At 39.8% G+C, this 21,551-nt stretch overlaps 1 protein-coding gene across 1 annotated transcript in view; it reads right to left on the minus strand.

The window, feature by feature from the left end:
• LOC126170853 (translation initiation factor IF-2, mitochondrial) overlaps positions 1-21,551 on the minus strand; it is a 96,118-nt gene that overhangs the window by 62,005 nt on the left and 12,562 nt on the right. The window contains exons 6-8 of the mRNA XM_049920755.1: positions 20,715-20,891; positions 20,569-20,618; positions 19,751-19,965 (exon numbers count right to left, since the gene is read on the minus strand). Coding sequence (XP_049776712.1) covers positions 19,751-19,965; positions 20,569-20,618; positions 20,715-20,891 — 442 coding nt within the window. The remainder of the gene's footprint in view (positions 1-19,750; positions 19,966-20,568; positions 20,619-20,714; positions 20,892-21,551) is intronic.

Genomic DNA, 21,551 nt, shown 5'->3' on the forward strand with positions numbered 1-21,551 from the left:
GGGTTGAGGAGTAAGTGCCTGCCAAAATCAAAGATACATAAGCCACAAATTCTCAAAGAATGCTCGGCCTTGCGGATCAGAAATAAAAAAGATTAATATGATATTAGTAACCTGCTGGAGTGCCAAAGGAAAGGTCCCAGAATTAAAACTGCTTATTAAAGGTTATAATACACAGATAGTATTAGGAACAGAAAGTTGGTTGAAACCACAAGTGAATAGCAATGAAATCCTAAGTTCGTCCGGAGTATTTATCGTAAGGATAGCTTATTCACCAATGGCAGTGGCGTATTTCTTGCAGTAAAGAATTCAGTAACATCTAGTGAGGTCACCACGGCTTCTGAATGTGAATTAATCTGGGTGAAGTTAAGTATCAAAGGATGGTAATTGGATGCCTTTACAGCCCACCTGGGTCAGGAGCTGTAGTGGTAGAGTGCTTCAGAGAGAACTTGCAAAATATTGTTAGCAACTTTCCTGATCATGCCCTTGTAATAAGGGATGACTTGAACCTGCCAGATATAGATTGGAAGAGGCAGGCTATCAAAAATGGTACCAGAAACATTATTCTGAATGTCTTGTCCAAAAATTACTTCAAGCACATAATTAGAGAACCAACTTGAGAAGGTGAAGTCTTGGAGCTCCTGGCAACAAATGGACATCCACTTATTGGATCAGTTAATGAAGCGGACGGTGTCAATGATCATAAGGCTGTGGTAGCAAGTATGACTACTGGTATTACAAGGAATGTGAAGAAAGGAAGAAAAATATTTTTGCTTAGCGAGAGTGACAGGGTGTAAAGTGCGGAGTATCTGCGTAGTCAACATCAAATACTCAATGCCGAAGATGTAGATGCGTACAAAATTCAAAAGTATAATTCAATATGCCTTAGGCAATTAAGTTCTGAGCAAGGTCTCAAGGGACCTACTGTGGTTAATAGGCGTGTTACAAAATTGCTACACAAACAAAGAGAGCTTCATCACAGATTCAAGAGGAGTCAAAATTAGCAGAGAAACAAAAGCTGAATGAAGCACAAATGACTGTAGGAGAGCAATGAGAGTAGTGTTCAATAACTTTGAATGTAAAACTTTCTAAACCGATCTGACACAATCCTAAAAAGTTTGATCTTACTTAGAATCAGTACAGGGTTCAAAATCATCTATTCAGTCACACATTGACTATACAGGCACTGAAATGGAAGATAACCAAAAGAAGATCAAAATACTGAATTCAGTCTTCTGAAATAGTTTCACCATGGAAAACCATAATACAGTCCCTCCTTTCAACCATCATATGAATCAAATATTAAGACAGCTGACTGTGGAATAGGAAACCAACTACAGTCCATAAGTAGCGGAAAGGCATCAGGACAAGACGAGATATCTGTATGATTATACAAAGACTATGAGAACGAACTTTCTCCCCTTTTAGCAGCACTTTATCATAATTTTCTGGAGCAAAAAAGGGTACCCAGAGACTGGAAAAAAGCACAGGTCATTCTTGTTTTCAAGAAGAGACACAGGACAGATGCACAATATTATATGCCTATATTGTTGACATCAATCTGTCATATAATTATGTAACATGTTTTATGATAAAAAATTATGATGTTTTAACAGATTAGAATTCTCCTCTATAAAAAATGGATTCCGCAAATAAAGATCATGTGAAACTCAGCTTGATCTGTTCCTCCATGAGATCTACAGCACTGTACACAGTGGTGCTCAGGTCGATGCCAGGTTCCTCGACTTTCGGCAAGTATCTGACACTGTTCCACATTGCTGTTTAGTGAAAAAGATATGAGCTTACCGAGTATCTGACCACATTTATCACTGGATACAAGATTTCCTCGCAGACAGCACTCAACATATCACTCTTAATGGAACAAAATTGACAGATGTAAAGGTAATATCCGGAACACACCAAGGAAGTGTGATAGGACCATCACTGTTTACAATGTATATAAACGATTTAGTAGAAAACATCGGAAGCTCTTTAGGATTAGCAGATGATGCAGTTATCTGTAAGAAAGTAGCAGTGCCAGAAGACAGTACTGCTTTGCAAAATAACCTACAGAGGATTGACAAACGATGCAGGTTCTCACAGTTGACTCTGAAAGTAAATAAACACAACATACTGCGCATATACAGGGAAAAAAATCCACTACTGTCCAACTTAACTATTGATGACAAACTGCTGGAAACAGTGTGTGCCATTAAATATCTAGGAGTAATTATACAGAGCCACCTCAAATAGAAATACCACATAAAACAAATATTAAACAAAGCAGAGGCCAGACAGATTCACAGGAAAAATCTTAAGGAAATGTAACTCATCCATAAAGCAAGTGGCTTACAAGGCACTTGTTTGACCGATTCTTGAGTATCAAACATTGGAAAACACAGGATTGAATGTAACAATATTACGAAAAGGAAAGTTGCTACTCACCATAGAGCAAAGATGCTGAGTCGCAGATATGCACAACAAAAAGAATGTCACAAATAAAGTTTTTGGCCAGTAAGACCTTCATCAAAAATAGACACCACACACACACACACACACACACACACACACACACACACACACACACACACACACACATGACTGCAGTCTCGGGCAACTGAAGGCACACTGCAAGCAGCAGCACCAGTGCACAATGGGAGAGTATATTTCGAGAGGGACCGCTCGTCACTGCAGATGCAACAACCACAGATGGCTAGGCTGTATGGAAGGGACTTCTTGGTATGGAATGGGCGGTAGTTCTTGAAGCGGAGGTATTGGGGATGGTTAGGAGATTTGATATGGACAGAGGTACTGATGTAACCATCTTTGAGGTGGAGGTCACCATCTAGGAAGGTGGCTTGTTGGGTTGAGTAGGACCAGATGAAGCAGAAGTCAGAGAAGTTGTTGAGGTTCTGGAGGAATGTGGATAGGATGTCCTCACCTCAATCCAGATCGCACAGATGTCATCAACGAATCTGAATCTGGTGAGGAGTTTAGGATTCTGGGTGTTTAGGAAGGATTCCTCTAGATGGCCCATGAAGAGGTTGGCATAGTATGGCGCCATGCTGGTGCCCATAGCCATACCCTGGATTTTTTTGTAAGTAATGTCTTCAAAGGAAAAGTAACTGTGGGTGGAGATATAGTTGGTCATGGTGACTAGGAAGGAGGTTGTTGGTTTGGAATTCATCAGGCACTGGTAAAGGTAGTGTGCAATAACGGTAAGGCCGTGGGCATTAAGGATGTTAGTGTAAAGGGAGATGGCGCCAATAGTGATGAAGGGTACTGCGTGGTAAAGGGACAGGAAAAGTGGGGAGTCAGTGGAGGAAATGGTTGGTATCTTTTATATAGGAGGGTAGGTTCAGGGTAACAGCGTGAAGGTGTTAGTCTACAAGAGCCACAATGGGGTGTCCTGGGTGGTTGGGTTTATGGACTTCAGGAAGCACATAGAAGGTAGGAATGCTGGGAGTTGTAGGGGTGAGTACAGAGATGGGCTCCAGGCAGTCTTTTTTACTTCTCCCCACCTCTCTCCTGCCCAACATCTAAATTCTGACTGCACATAGTTGCCCTCTCCTCTCTCTAATTGAGCCTTGTGCACTCCCCAGCTGCACTTCACTGTCCACCACCTCTACGCTATTGTCCCCCCCCCCCCTCCCACCCCAGCCTCCTCCTTACTCCCACCCAGTCACCACTCCCAACATGCACTGGTGCTGCTGCTCGGCATATGGCTTTAGTGGCCTGAGACTACAGTCTTGTGTGTGTGAGTTGTGTTTGCATGAGTGTGTGGGTGTGTGTTGTCTATTTTTGATGAAGGCCTTACCAGCCAAAAGTTTTATTTGTGACAGTCTTTTTGTTGTGCCTATCTGCGACTCAGCATCTCTGCTATGCAATTCTGGAGTATTGTTCATCAATCTGGGACCCTTACCAGGTAGAACTGATAAGAGAGAGAGAGAGAGAGAGAGAGATCCAATGGAGATGGTACATTTTCTTATAGGATCATTTAGTCAGTGTGAGAGCATTACACAGATGCTCAACAAACTCCAGTGGCGGACAATGTGAGAGAGGTGTTGTGTATCACAGAGAAGTTTTCTTTCGAAATTTCAAGAGAGTACTTTCTGGGAAGAGTTGGGCAACATATAACATCCCTCCCCCACATACAATGAGAAGATTCGAGAAATTAGAGCTGGTACAGATATTAATGATCACTCTTCCCCTGTGCCATTCATGGGTGGAACATGGAAGAGGGGAACAGTTAATGGCACCAAAAGTACCCTCCATCCCACACTGTCAAGTGGCTTGCAGTATACTGATGTAGATGTAGACACTCAGTAACCCACAAAAAGTCTTCAGGTCAATTGCTTGTGGTTGATTATGTTGTAGAATAAAAGAGGCAAAGCTGTAACAGTCCTACAAAAGTGATCTGGATGCATCTCGTGAGCTGGGTGTTGTGTGTACAGTTGTCTGGTGTGTATTAAGAAAATATTTGCATCTCAACACACTCAAAGTAACAATGGTGTGTGAACTAAAAGACAACGATAGGCTTGTTCATCCAAATTTTTGTAGAGAAATGTTACATCAACAGAACAAAGATGAAGATTTCATTGGAAACATTATCTTTACTGGTGAGCTAATTTGTTACTTAACCCTTTCCATTCCTATGACACATGGCACTAGACACTGTGAATTTTGTTTTCCACCACAATGTTGAGCCTCATTAGACATTATTTTTCTTAGTTCTCTCATGTTCCATTCTCAAATCTGGCATCTATGATATTATCATCATCTAGGGAAACCTGAGTTAACTTTGTGCCAAGCTGTAGCAGTTGTGCAGAGAGAAAGGTTGTAATCATCATGTTCCAGTTAGTAGCCCTGAAATGGCTAGTTCATGAACTTTCTGGGGAAGAGAATGTACAGATCTTAGAGCATCCTCAAAGTGAAAATGAGAGCAAACACAATTGTGAAGATGACAGTGATTCATTTGGAAACAATTCAAATGGAAATGACTATGAAAACAGCTCTCTATCCTATTTCAAAAAAATATTACAGGATCAAAAGTGTTGGATGGTAATGCTAATGTAAGTATATTTGAATGAAAATGAACATTTTGTTCTAATGTATACCCTAATTTTTGATCCATTACCTCACTACTGTTTCCACAGAGACTTGTACTATTATCTGTTGCTCGCCATTCAGGCCGTGGCTATTTAAATAAGAATGCACAGAGATGGCTGTGTCTGCATAACGGAATGGAAAAGTTTAAGCAATAAAGTTAATCAACACAATCATGGGAAAAATTTAAAAAAAATTTCTTAATAAAAAATTTTAATAGTCAAGATCACAGGTAAAAGAACATTAAGTGATGACTACTTCAGCTGATTATACAGTCATCTTCAGGTCTGAAATAATAACAGAAAATTGCTGTAACATAAGGTACAAGAAGGGATTACAGAATCCTTAATGATACAGGGAAGAAATTAAATATCTACCAATTATAAAAACATGCATAACATCTGCTTGTAAAATGAGCCTAAGACACAATTACATTACAGTGGATGCTCTTGCAAGAGCCAGATCTCATAAAATAATGGCATATACCACTGAGATAAAACATTAGGTCTACAAGACATCAATACACAATAGAACATACGACTGCATACACCAAGCCAAAAATCAACCAAAACATTATGAACAGAAATGCTAGTGTATCCAGTAGTATGTGGTCCAATTTAGACTAAGCGTCTAAGCATGCTTTTGCAGGCCCACAAGTAAGAAAGACTTTTTATTTTTATTTTTGTAAAATATTAGATCACTTGTCTCCATCCACAGCAGATACTGCCTTGCTGATGGCACCTTATGTGCTGGATAGGGAGGCTGATGAGCTCTGAAGAAGCCGGGGGCTATGCTAGCTGTAACATAGCTACTGCAAGGTCACACAAGCCGGAATGGTACCAGCAGAGGAACCCAGCAGAGGTGTCAGACAAAGCCCGTCCCACACTGTAGGATAGATGGGGCTCTATAAACTAGGCTGTCAACCCTACTAGTGGAGCTCACTCCAAAATGAAAGCCTAGTCCTCCAGATTGAGAGTTGAGTGCACGGTCAATGTCCCTGCCTTGTAAAAACCTATCATTACAATTAATTTAACACGGAATGCTGACTTTCTTTATGAAGATGAACTGCACCAAGGAACATGAATATGGATATATCGATGCTCAAAAATTTGGAGCACAAAATGTGCATACACTGCTGTAAATAGGTGCTACAAATAGCATTGTGGAATAGACACTAAGGTATGGTAAGGTAGTTGCTCCACTTCAGGAAATCAGGTGGAATGGAAGAGATGAGATTCACAACAGTAAATTTTTGATACATTATCCAGCAAAACATAAAAAACAAGGGGGAGCATGAAGTTGGATTTATGGTCTTCAATGGTATCAGCAGATGTGTTACCGCTTTCACCCCACATGGTTTCTATGATCTGCTACATGAGGTCTGTGATAAAATACCTAGATACGATTAAAAAATAGTTCTTAGTGACTATCATGCCAAACAGGCAAAGAAAAGGCTTTCAGAAGCATGTTTGGTACGGAAAATCTGCATAATGAAACTAGTAATAATGGTGTGAGGGTTGCCCAATTTGCTTCTGTGAATAAGTAAGTACCTGCCAGGCACTTAAATGTGATTTGCAAAGGATCCATGTAGATGTAGATGTTCCCTAAGGAAAAATATCTATAAAGGGATCTGGAAAATATTATGATCAAATGTAGCAAAACCAAATAGACAATATATTGGTATTGAAGAGGTGGGCATCTGATACAGAAACTGTGCGCACTTTTCTATGAGTTAATTCCGATTCTGACCATTATCTAATAGAAGCCAAAATTATGCAGAAACTTGTGATGGCTGTCATAGAACATAGTACCAGAGTAAACAAATGGAAGATAGAATGGTTGTAAGATAGGTCTACTGCTCATGACTATCAGAACAGGCTGAGACAGGAGTTATAAACAAAAGATGGTGAAGACCATACAGACAAACAATGGAACTCTATTTAAAATGGCATTTTCACAACAGCACATGAAATACTGGAGGAAACAGGGACACCTGGAAATAAAGACTGGTATGATGATGAATGTAGACAGTCAGTGCAACAGAAAAAGAAGCAGGACTAAAGTGCTTACAGCAAAACACAAGATCAAAACCGGCATTACATAATGAAAAGAGAATAGAGACAGCATGGATATTAGGAAATAGGGAAAGGCATAACGAGAAAGATAGTGGAGATAAGAGTGCTACCAAAGAAGGTACTCAAGAAAATAGACTGAAAACAACATATAAGGACACATGCTGACAAATAAACACAAACTGATAGGTAGCTACATAGGCACAAAGTAAACCCAGATGTGTGTGTATGCTGATGATGCAGCAACTATTAATAGAAGAAGAGTTTAACTAGAGAATAGTAGGTGAACTGTACAAAGCCACATTGCCTAGAGGTGTTGCTGTTAATGAAATGAAGACTAAGTACATGATTTCACCAGGAAGGGTAAACTATTGGCAGTAGGTTTCAATTTTGAACATGTGTGTAACTTTGAATGTCTCGAATATAATGTTAACTCGACAAACTGTAAATCAACTGAAATAAAAGTGTGCATATTAAGTGGTAATAGATGCTTCCATACATTTAGGAAATTGTTGGCCTGTATGTCATTAAATAGACAGCTGAATCTGCAAATTTGTAAGGTCATGATCAGGCCAGTAGTAAACTAGGGATGTGAAATGTGGACACTAACCAGTACTGAAGAGCAGCAGCTAAAGATATCTGAACAACAGTGCTCTGTGCAAGATCTGCAAGTAGCTCAGGATAACAACAGTTTCTAGAGATCTAGGATGAACATTGGCCTGGATCGCCTCACACAAGGAGCTGACATTCTAAGAATAATAAAACATAAGAGGATAGGCTGGCTTGGACATGTCCTTAGGACGGATACTGGAAAGACAACTAAAAACGTTTTTGAATGGAAGAAGACAGAGAGGAAGGCCACGAAAGTGGTGGATAGACAATGTGGAAGATGATATAAAATCTCTACGAGTCAGAGGATGGCAGAAAACTGTACAGAAGAGGGCAGAAGGGAAGAAACTTGTTGAAGAGGCTAAGACCCATGAAAGGTTGTTATGCCACGAGAAGAAGAAAAGAAGAAGATCGCTTATCTCCATGCTGCCTATGTCAGGAATTAACAACAACTCTAGTACTTTAAGCAGTGAAAATATGCAAAGAATTTTGGAACACTGTTGTGACAACCCAAAAGTTAATACCTTTTGAGCACTGAGCAAGAGCAAAGTTTGTGGTCTTTTCTTTTTCCAAGACAAAACAATCCACGGAATAGTGTACTTAGAAATTCTGAAAAACTTGTAATCCATCTGAGTGACAAGGCTGACCAAGAAGGCAGCTTAAATTTCATGGAAGATGGCAAACTGTAGCGCTACTTCACTGATCTCCACGATTACATCACAACCGACCACTTTCCAGATAAATGGTCTGGATGATGTGTACCAGTTGCATCACCCCAACATTCACATAACACTAGAATGCTGCATCCATGTGGATCACTACTATCCGTGCAATATAGCACCATTCGCTTTCAGTGTGCACGCACATCCCTAATGTGACCAAACAGGTGTGTGCCCCATTAAATGTGGCTCAGGAAACATGGTGGTTAGCTATATCGCAATGCAGCATGAGCCTTTGCACACAGCACCTTTGCAGCCTATGGGCATCTGGGCAGCTTGCAAAGCTGCTCAAATGGCTGTGTCATTAGGCGAGGTACTGTCAGTCATCTTCTGCAACATCCACCACAATGTGCAAAGCGTATTCGTCCTCTCTCAGACACACCGTAGCCAAGTGGACTCCATGCAATTGGGCACATCTTTGCAGTGCTCTATCTGACACCTCCAGATTTTTTCTTGTGGGGATTCACCGATGATTTCATGTGTCTGTCACCCTTACTCGTATCTCTAGCACAGCTCAGAGCAAGAATCTATGATGCAACTGAATAAGTCACATCTGACATGCAACATCAAATTTGGCAAGAAATCGACTTCGGATGGGATGTGTGCCACATATCCAAGCGCAATCACATTCAATGTGTTTAACTACAAAGCGAACACTTTATACAGTTTATTAAAAAATGACGCCAAAACTAGTTCTCAAGTAGTATGAATATGTTTACATGAATTTCCAAAGTTGTAAAGCCCTCCTACAAACACCCAGTATTTGACACTACACTGTTGTGGTTTAGTGAGAGGCTAACATTTTGTGTCTGCTGTTTACATGTTTGCAAACCACAGTCTGTATCACTCCTTACTTATTTTTCCATAACAATAACGAAAACATTTCCAAGATACCTTGTCACACACCTTTGCCACCAAAGTACTGACTTTCTGCAGAGTTTATTTCATTAGGAAATTATGAGGGTTACAATTCACATTACAAACAATCAAAAATGACAATCGATCCATGACTGTGACTCAATGTTAGGGAGTTTTTTTAGGAAAATAAAGTGGGAATTATATTCACAGTGTAATGAATGCTAAATAGTCAGGGATGGGATGGTAGTAGAACTTAGTGTGTTTGTTAACTGTACATTTTTAAAATGGGAGGGGGCGGCGGCGGTGAGAGCGAGCGAGCGAGCAGGGGGGGGGGGGGGTCCAGTTTGTTGCATCCCAACCATACTGAGATGAAGAACAAAGTAATTATGATTGTTCTCAAGTACAGGCATGTAGATCAACTAGGAGGATGGGGCTGAGGAGGATGATAATCATTAGTTTTTTATATGTGAATACAATCTTAATTTCTAGTCACAGCTGCCTACATTTTCTCTGTTAAGACTCCAGATGATACTGCTATTTCCTGCACCACATTTCTGTTCGCATGTATTGTGTAAGTGCATCCAGAAAAACAGATAAACTTGACTTCATTGCTTTCCATCATAATTCAGCTAAGTAGTGCTGTTATAGTAGCCTTAAAGGAAAGTTCAGAAGACACTATTCACAAAGACAACATGAGAGGTATTTCAGCTATTCAATTTGCACAGGTTTCCTTACTTCATATACAGTGGTACCCTTTGAACAAAATATGAGCATGAGTCTAACATATAATTGGATTGTTCAGTTGCCTATGATACCTATTTGTCAATTGTGCAACTTTCTAAATTATGGAGGTTGGAGAGGGAACAGAATGCCAGTACAAAGAACCTAATATCTTGAATAGCTACAAGGATCCTACCAAATGTAACAGTCCCATCCAATGGCCAGATTACTCTTGTTTCATAGGGCATCACAAAAAGGTTTGCTATTTAGTCCATGCCTGGCAGCTCCACTCTGTCATCAAAATTCTGGGAGTAAAAACTCCCTTTATCATATACTAGTACCAGCTACACACCGGTTCCATCTCATTGTGTTTCCACGTGTTAACAAACTGTGACTTGAGAGACGGGAAAATAATGAAAACAGATGCACACAGCGGGTATCATAAAAGGAAATGTTAAGATGAAAGAAATATTTATTTGAAGCAAAGAATTTCATAGGTGTGTGCTACATTATGTGCTGTGTTCAAGATAAAAATATTTCATCCATTGTTTATTGCAATTGTATGATCTCGAGCTACTGTGACATTATCACGTAACATTTCCATAGTACAAGGGGTCTTGCAACACGTCATGTTTACAGTAAACTGAATATTGCTAATCAGCCTGGTATCCGTATCAGATTGGATTGATAGAGGAAATACGGAAAATCCAAAGAAGAGTAGGACATTTCTACAGGTTCATTTACTAAGCATGAGAGCATTGCAGAGATGCTCAGCAAACTTTAGTGATAGACACTACAAGAGACATGTTCTGCAGCACAGTGTGGTTAACCAAAGTCCCTAGAGCATATGTTTCTAGAAGCAGCCACCAATATATTGCTCCCTCCTTTATATATAGGGTGTATCAAAAAGAATCACCCGATTTTAAAAAGTCCTAACTATTATGTTATTTGAGATATATGTGTGAACAACACACTGTTGGAAAGAGCAAACCCTTGAACTTTACATGGTTCCCTCTCAGTAGTAGCAGTGCACACCCATTTCAGTTCTAGTAAAAATGGTGTCAGGACAACAGGAAGCAGTCTGTGTTCTACATTTTCTGTAGTGCTGGTCAGCAATAATTGTTCATCATGACTTTTGTACTAGGTATGGTGTGGATCCTGCTACTGCACAGAGCATTAGACAATGGCATGAACAATTCCAAGAAACTGGTTGTTTGTGTACAGGCAAATCGCCAGGCCGTCCCCGAGTGTCTCACATAGATGTCGAATGCATCCACCACAGTTTCACAAGGAGTCCCCAGAAAACCATTCACCGTGCAGCTCAACAGCTCAACATGCCCCTGATGTCCGTCTGGCATGTGTTGAGTCGACGTTAACACATACCGTACAAAATTCAGCTACTGCAAGCTCCTCGTGAAGATGACTAACGACAACATGTGGAGTTTTGTAATTTTGTTCTTCGCAAGATGGAGGAAGACACTTTTCTTCCACACTTAAGTGTTTAGTGATGAGGCAACATTCCATTTAAATGAAAAGATGGAACGGTCATAATGTGAGAACATGGGGTACGGAACAACCACATGAAGTTGTACAACATGAGAGGGACTCTCCAAAATTTAATGTGTTTAGTGCAGTTTCACATGAAAAGGTGTATGGTCAGTTTTTCTTTGCCAAGAACACTATTACAGGAAGCACATATTTCAGTATGCTTGAGAACTTTCTTTTCCCACAGTTGGAGACTGATTTGAATAATTTCATCAACCAACAGGATGGGGTGTCGCCACACTGGCATCTGAAACTGCAGGAATTTTTAAATCAAAGGATCGGTCACATTGGACCAAATGATTCAGCCTTACATTACTGGCCTCCAAGGTCACCGGACCTGGCTATCTGATTATCTCTTGTGGGGATTTATTAGAGACTCTGTTTATGTGTCTCCATTAGCAACAACAATGAATGAACTGAGATATCGCATAACAGCAGCTGTGGATGTTGTAACTCAAGACATGCTCACTGCAGTATGAGAACAATTTGAATACCGCATTGACATATGATGCGCCTCTGAAGGGGGCATATTGAACACCTATGGAAAAAAAAAAAAAAAAAAAAAAAAAAAAAAAGAGTTTCTCATTCATCAAAACACAAAACTCTCTGCATATGTTTATTAGTTTCAGAAATACAGATATGCCAAAATAAGATGATTCTTTTTGATACACCCTGTATATCGCAAAAGGACAATGAAGGTAAAATTACAGAGATTCGGGCCACATGGGGGTTTAACAGCAATCATTCTTCCTGCGAACCATTTGCAACTCGAACAGAGAAGGGGGAAGCAACAGTCATACACAAAGCAGCCCCCACCACATACTGCAAGGTGGCTTGTGGAGTACTGATGTAACTGTAGACACGATGAATATTTATAGACTGTGTAATGGTACTGCTCCTGCTGCCACTGAAGAATACCATCAGCACTTTGTAAAACATTAAATTGTTGGTTATTATTTGTTTTTTTCCCTTTAATATGCATTTTAACACAATGGATGAAAAAAAAAATGAAAAAAAAAAAAAAAACAGCAAGAAGCGAACTACATGCTTCTTACGAGAAAATTCCAACAAAATGAACAGGAACAGCAACACACTGCCACATGGCCAACTATTAGCACATGACTGCTTTTTGTACATCCTGGTGTTCGATGAAAGGAAAGGCAAACCTACAATTCTAGCATTTGTAGACTTAGAGAAAGCTTTTGACAATGTTGACTGGAATACTCTCTTTCAAATTCTGAAGGTGGCAGGGGTAAAATACAGGGAGCGAAAGGCTATTTACAATTTGTACAGAAACCAGATGGCAGTTATAAGAGTCGAGGGACACGAAAGGGAAGCAGTGGTTGGGAAGGGAGTGAGACAGGGTTGTAGCCTCTCCCAAAGCTATTCAATCTGTATATTGAGCAGTAAAGGAAACAAAAGAAAAGTTCGGAGTAGGTATTAAAATCCATGGAGAAGAAATAAAAACTTTGAGGTTTGCCGATGACATTATAATTCTGTCAGAGACAGCAAAGGACTTGGAAGAGCAGTTGAATGAAACAGACAGTGTCTTGAAAAGAGGGCATAAGATGAACATCAACAAAAGCAAAACGAGGATAATGGGATGTAGTCGAATTAAATCTAGTGATGCTGAGGGAATTGGATTAGGACATGAGACACTTAAAGTAGTAAAGGAGTTTTGCTATTTGGGGAGCAAAATAACTGATGATGGTAGAAGTAGAGAGGATATAAAATGTAGACTGGCAATGGCATTTAAGTGTCAGGAAGTCATTTCTGAAAGTATTTGTATGGAGTGTAGCCATGTATGGAAGTGAAACATGGATGATAAATAGTTTAGACAGGAAGAGAATAGAAGCTTTCGAAATGTGGTGCTACAGAAGAACGCTGAAGATTAGATGGGTAGATCACATAACTAATGAGGAGGTATTGAATAGAATTGGGGAGAAGAGGAGTTTGTGGCACAACTTGACTAGAAGAAGGGACTGGTTGGTAGGACATGTTCTGAGGCATCAAGGGATCACAAATTTAGCATTGGAGGGCAGCGTGGAGGGTAAAAATCGTAGAGGGAGACCAAGGGATGAATACACTAAGCAGATTCAGAAGGATGTAGGCTGCAGTAGGTACTGGGAGATGAAGAAACTTGCACAGGATAGAGTAGCATGGAGAGCTGCATCAAACCAGTCTCAGGACTGAAGAGCGCAACAACAACAACGATGTTCGATGAATGGGTCTATGGCGGACATTATTAACAGAAATCTTGTAATGATTTCAGTACAGTATGTGCAACATCTGTAAAATGGAATGAGTATTGTGGGACTTGAATTTGCCACTGTCCAAAGACTGACCACAGTGTGCTTCCCTTTACTGATGAAACCACATTTACAGGGCATACAATAAAAATAATATACATAAGATACATCATATAACAACCTAAATGGTAGAATTGAAGCATTTTAACCGAGTACACTTTTCTATCAATAACGTGTCCAGAACTCCTCTTATCTCGAATATTTAATAACAGCTCTCCCCCAGTCATTGTTATGTGTAGAAAATATATTGAAACAGAGAATAATCTTTTGTAACAATACCAGAGAAGGAAAGTTGCTACTCACCATATAGCGGAAATGCTGAGTCACGATAGGCACAATAAAAAGATTCACACAATCATAGCTTTCGGCTATTAAGGCCTTTGTCAGCAGTAGACACACACACAAACACGCACGCGCGCTCACACACACACACACACACACACACACACACACACACACACACGCACGCGCGCGCGCTCACACACACACACACACACACACACACACACACACACACACACACGCGCGCGCGCGCGCGCGCATACAAATGTAACTTGCACACACATCTGCAGTCTCAGAGAGCTGAAACTACACTGCGAGCAGCAGCACCAGTGCATGATGGGAGTGGCGGCTGGGTGGGGGTAAGGAGGAGGCTGGGGCGGGGAGGGATAGTATGGTGGGAGTGGCGGACAGTGAAGTGTTTCAGTTTAGACAGAGGGCAGGAGAGAAGGTGCGGAGGGGGGAAGGGGTAAGTAGCGGAAAGGAGAGAAATAAAAAGAATGGTGAGTAGCAACTTTCCTTCTCTGGTATGGTTACATTCCATCGTGGATTTTCCATAGAATAATTTTTTGGCCATACAAAACGCAATGTATTTACACAATGATGGGAACCCTTTCACAGTTTACCACATGTGTCATGCAACATCTCAAACCACTTAACAGGGAGTATTATTTAGACAATAAGATCTTCAGACCTAAGACCAGTAAGATTATTGTTTATGAGATTCATGGATTTGGATAAAGATGGAAGGATATAGAAAAAGGTGAAATATGGACATCAATAAGGATGCAGTAGAAGCAATGGATACACATGAGGTATGCAGCTCATGGTTGGGCAATATTGCAGTACATTAGCAGAACTAATTGCATGGCCAGGGATATAACATGATTCACACTCATCATTCATCTCTTGTGTTTCTATCTGAACTGCACATTCATCACTTACTGGACTGAGCAATATTACTTTTGTCGCTGTTGTTGTTATTGCTATTTGTTGTCATAGTCTTCTGTCAAAGGACTATCCCTTCTTTAAGCCAAACTGTGCCATAAATTTCTTTTCCCGTTACTCAATTCAATACTTTTTTCCATTAGGTATCCAATTTATCTACCTACTCTTCAGCATTTTTGTGTAGCACAACATAACATATTGCTGTTTTTTTAAAAGAGCTTTTCATGCCACTGCCCATCTGAATTTTATAGTTCATCTGTTGTGATGAAAATCAGTTACTTTTCGAAATGTTCTTGTGTATTCAGCCAGGCAGCCTCGTCCAAATGGTAGAGTATTTTGGGAAGTTTGCTTATTCCATCTTCAGGTGATCCTGATGACTGACCACCTTGCACTGGGTGTTATTTTCTGTACCTTCTCTCTCCTGCCCCAAGACCACAGGACTTGTGTGTGGCTCTACTCATGAAATGGAGAACAAAGTGCATCGTCATAAGATGAGTCACTGTTCTTAGTTTCTATACTGTCACAGCAAGGTTGTCTGTAATGCAAGGGAGACGTGTCTGCATCATCTCAGCTCTTTAGATGAAACTGTGTAAGTGTACACAGCATATACTGTAAGCCAGCTCATTATAGATACTGTTCAATGAGGTGACAGAAGTCATGTTATACCTCCTAATATCTTGTCAGATCTCCTTTCACTGACTTAGTGCAGCAACTTGATGCTACATGGAGTCAACAAATTGTTGGAAGTCCCCAGTAGAAATATTGAGCCATCTTGCCTGTAAACCCGTTCATAATTGTGAAAGTGTTGCCAGGGCAGGATTTTATGCAAGAACTGACCTCTGTATTATGTCCCATAAATGTTCGATGGGATTCATGTCAGGTGATAGCAGTGGGCCAAATCATTTGCTTGAATTGTCCAGAATGTTCTCCAAAGCAACTAAGAATAATTATGGCCTGCTATTCATTCTATGTGGTTGCTTGTAAGGGTTGGGTTGTTTGGGAGATGAGACCAAACAGCGAGGTCATCGGTCTCATTGGATTAGGGAAGGATGGGGAAGGAAGTCGGCCGTGCCCTTTCAAAGGAACCATCCGGCATTTGCCTGGAGCGATTTAGGGAAATCACGGAAAACTTAAATCAGGATGGCCGGACGCGGGATTGAACCGTCATCCTCCTGAATGCGAGTCATGTGTGCTTATGGCCTGCTGACATGGCACAATGTCAACCATAAAAAGTCTGTCACTATTTGGGAACATGATGTCCATGAATGGCTGCAAATGGTCTCCATGTAGCCAACCATGCAGATAACCCAGTCCATTCCATATAAACACAGCCCACACCATTATGGAGCCACCACCAGCTTTCACAGTTCCTTGCTGACAACATGGGCTTCATGGGGTCTGCACCACATTCGAACCCCGCCATCAGCTCTTATCAATTGAAATTGGGGCTCATCCGACCAGCCCACAATTATACAGTCATCTAAATGCCAAATTCTGCTGCACTATCCCAGTGGAAATGTTCACTGTACATTTCACATTGATTTCTGCAGTTGTTTCTCACAGTGTTGCTTGCCTGTTAGCATTGAAAACTCTACGCAATTGTTACTGCTCTCAGTCCTTAAGAGAAGGCCATAGGCCACTGCATTGTCCTTAGTGAGAAATAATGTCTGAAATTTGGTATTCTTGGCACACTCTTGACATTTTGGATCACAGAATACTGAATTCCCTACTGATTTCTGAAATGGAATGTCCCATGCATCTAGCTCTAACTACCATTCCACATTCAAGAGTCTGTTAACTCCCACATGAGGCCATAATTATGTCAGAAACCTTTTCACATAAATCACCTGAATACAAATGACAGCTCTGCCAATGCAGTGGCCTTTTATACCATGTTTACACAGTACTACCGCTATCTGTGTGTGCATATCGCTGTCCCATGACTTTTGTCACCTCAGTGTATATACAAGGGTAATTCAATAAGGAATGTAACACATTTTTTTTTTCACAAAGCAGGAAGCTTTGATTCACAATTTAAATTCACCATACAGTTCACTAAATCTTTGGCTATAAAACACAATCTTTCACCTTAATGTCCTTTTAACTCTTAATGTGACACTCTTGAGTGCAGACATGATGCCACTCTTCTGATCTGCATCTCACCCACATTCCTGCTGCCTAAAGACATATCCACAACCGCTGTAGTGCTTCCCAAGCTGTAGTGCTTCCCATGTTATCATGGAAAAGAAGATGTGCCTTAGCATTTTGGTGGCCACAAAAACAGTGAGCCCCTTTCTTCAATTTTCTGAGGGTCTCACAACAGACTTTGGAGTTGGTTGTTTGAGGATAAGGGATAACATCAAACTTAAAATCCCCTTCAGAATCCCACAAGACTGTAGCCATGGTTTTACCAGCTGAGGGTACAGCTTTGAACTACTTCTTTGAAGGAGACACTGTGTTCTAACACTATATGGATTGTTGCTGTTTTGTTTCAGGCTCCAAGTAATTAATCCTGTTTCATTGCCTGTGACAATTTTGAACAAAAAATTGTCACCATCAGTCTGATAATCAGCAAGCAATTTGGCATAAATTGTCCTTTTTCCCATTAATGCTCTTCAGTTAGGTGTTGCCAAACCCAGTGGGCGCAACCCTTTGAATATACGATTACCAACAGTGTGAGCACTACCAACAAAGATGTCCCACTGAGCAATAAGTTATTTGATTTTTATTTGTTGATCACCTTGAATAAGTGTGTCTGCATGTTTCAATGCAGACGTCACACCTGCGTGCAGCTAGCCTGTCTGTGGAAGACCACGCAGATTTCCATCTCATTAATTTGCTGATTACAGATGTTTTGCCAGAGCCTTACTAAGTTTTTATCTACTGCCCAATGTCCATAGACATTCCTTAAATGCTTGTGAATATTTGTGATGGTCACAGCGTTGTCATCTACTGGGAGTTGCTGAAAATATAAGACATGATACAGGAATGACTAAGGATGTTGCAAACAAAATACAACTTTTTTTTTTAACTACAACTGGCTGAGACAAAAATGTGTTACATTTATTGAACACCTCTTGTACTTGCATGCTTTCAGCTGCCACACTCCTTCGCAATGAGAAGGCGCCTTAAGCATCCTCACATCAATAATAAATCTGAGAAAACTGGAAAAATTCTCCAAACCCATAACCCCTGCATCCCAAGAAAAAAGCCTTATTGAGGTCTATTAAGGATGACCTAAGACTCCAGAAACTAGGAGTCTACCGCATCCCATGCCACTGTGGGGAAAATGTACGTAGGTCTGACCATCCGGATGGGACATGAAACACACATGAAGCACAAGCATCCAACACATACAGAACAACCAACAAAGGCAGCTGTCACAGAGTACTGAAACTTCACATGATATCACATGAATTATAATGGCACCAAGTTGTTAAACAGCCAAACACATTCTGAGACTTCATTTAAAAAAAAAAAAAATGTAGAGATCTGGCCACATGATTAGTTGATAAATAAAGACAGCAGTTTCCAAACTAAATAATGCTTGGGGCAGAGTCTTGAGCATACTCAAAGCACTAGGACAGTCTGTGGGGATGTCCACTTATCCCAAACTAACTGAGATCTGAGATCACACCATGTAGACGTGCCACATAGACAGACCTCTCAACCAAATCAGCAGCAAACATCATTGCTCAATATAGCAGAGCTGCATGTCCTAAGGAAACAAAAAGGCTGTAGTTTCCCTTGCTTTCAGCAGTTCACAGTAGCAATTGATATCCCTGAGATCTGAGATCACATCATGTAGATGTGCCACATAGACACACTTCTCAACCAAATCAGCAGCAAACATCATTGCTCAATATAGCAGAGCTGCGTGTCCTAAGGAAACACAAAGGCTGTAGTTTCCCCTTGCTTTCAGCTGTTCACAGTGGCAATTGATATTCCTGTAATGCAGTTGCACACATGGTAAATTCATCTGTATCACTGAGGCACATATGTATCCCATCATGACAAGATTCATGGTTCATGAGGGGAGGAGGGAGATGATGATGATTATTATTATTAATACTAATAGAGGGAGATTATTATTATCATTTATTACAAATTAGAAAGGAATTGGACAATTTGTTTAAACAGAATGGTAGCATTACATAATTGAATCAGTATTCAGGCCCAACACTATTTTCTTGACATTAACTGTGGAGCTTATGTAGTGGTGTAATCTATGGGATTCTAATATCTGAAAATTACTTGAGAACATTCAGATTTTGGTAAATCAAACATTGTGTGTGTTCTAATATGAACTGACAGACACTGGAAGGACATTTGGTATGGAAAGGCATTTGGCATATGTAGGCTGCCTTGTGACCACTCTTCTATGTTTTGTGGAGATTATTCTTTGAGAATTAGAACTGAGTGCTGCTGTTGTAGCAGTTAATGATAGGTCTACATAAATGTTTACAATAATACTAAAGCAGTTTCATAGCAGATCAGCATTTAAGCTCAGTTGATTTTACTCGTGAACTAAAAATGGAACACAGAAAGTTTAAAACAACTTGTAATAAGAACTTAGAAATATACAAACCCTCTCAGCATATCAGTTTTAGACTCAATAACAACACCCTCTATCATCCCTTTAGGATCTCCTTTTAAATCCATCAACTCAGCCTGTAGAACTATTGCTTCTGCTAGGACATCCAAGTTTGTTCCATGGAGGGCTGATATTGGAACCACTTGAACATCTCCACCTTCATCTTCTACTTGTATTCCGTGTTGCAGCAACATTCTTTTTGAGCGTTCCTAAATCAAATAAATAACTTTCACACTCCTGAAGGCCAATAATGCACAAAATAAATGATTCATTATTTTCTGTTTCTCCAGATTAAAGTTTCAGACTACATTTATACAATAGGACAGTAGAAACAAACTTTTGTACAGTATGAACAAATAGAAAGGAAGTTCAAATACTGCTTTTAGACTACAAATATCAATAAAACAGCAGTTTATGAGTAGACTCTCTGAATAACTGTCCACAAAGCAAACTTCATAACACATTTTTTTCTATAAACCATTACAAATTAGAGTACTACAAACTTGCATGCTATACAATATAAGCTTATGTGCTGGTCACAGGATTAACAAATTCTGTAATAATAAATCATGGTAAAATCCTTATTTCAGTGTTAATGCTGCACATTTAGAGCTGCTACTTTGTGTTCAACCATGTAGGTAAGAATGACAAATCACATCTGCCATGAACAATGTCATGTGAATGCTTGTGACAGCACTGCAAAGTATCAAGAGTAACTGCTACTGACATAAGTCAATTGAATGTGTCAAATTACTATAGTAAGAATAGCCTTTACCACTCAAATAAACCAGAGAAAGTTAATGTTTACCTACTATGTCAGCTTCAGGTTTGTCAATCTTGTTAATGGCAACAATTATGGGTACTGTGAGAAAGAAAAACAAAATGATAAGTTATGAGACACAGACATTTATCCACCATCATTATAATAATCTTTTAAATTTTCTACCAAGACATTTACCGTTAGCCTCCTTTGCCATACGAATTGATTCAACAGTCTGCTCCATCACACCATCGTCGGCTGCCACAACCAGTACCACTATATCAGTAACTTCCGCTCCTCTTGCCCGCATCGCAGAAAAAGCAGCATGTCCTGGTGTGTCAAGGAATGTAATGGTGTCTCCACTTGGCAGTGTCACTAAATTGGAAAAGTAAGGGTGCAAATTGAGCAACAATGCCATAACACCTGGGAAACAAATTTACTACTCATCTTAAGGAACTAATAATTCTGAAAGCTAGAATAGCTCCACGCTCTTTTAAAAGCATCTATTGGCAGCACTAAACATGTCACCTCCTGAAGGTAAGTACTGGCTAGAAATTTTGTCTCTGTTTTAAAATGCAAAACATTAGATTTCGATATTTGGATAGATATCCTAAACAGAGGCTGTAAGAAAGGAGAGATGGACTACCATAATCAGGGTAATGTCTACTAACACAGTGTGGTTTTGAAATTCCAAGTTATGATCTGTTTCACCTCACTCATCATTAAAGAACATTTTATTTATGGCCCCCCACTCCCACCTGGTTTACTGTACTAATTATCAGTCTATAATTATAGCTATTAAGTAACATTTTACAGTATTTCACTGTAACAGACACCTAGACAAATTTAAGTCATATTAAGAATGTACTGGAATGATCACTTACTGATTCCAAATATGCTAGCAGTATTAATGAGGTATAAAAATTGTTTCTTCATATAATTATGTTCTTTTTTCACCCTCTGAATCTCACAAAATTTTTTTATCACTTCCATTTTTAATCCTTAATAATAATAATAATAATAATTCCATTACCT

The sequence above is a fragment of the Schistocerca cancellata genome, chromosome 1 (assembly GCF_023864275.1).
Source record: "Schistocerca cancellata isolate TAMUIC-IGC-003103 chromosome 1, iqSchCanc2.1, whole genome shotgun sequence".
NCBI lineage: Eukaryota > Metazoa > Arthropoda > Insecta > Orthoptera > Acrididae > Schistocerca > Schistocerca cancellata.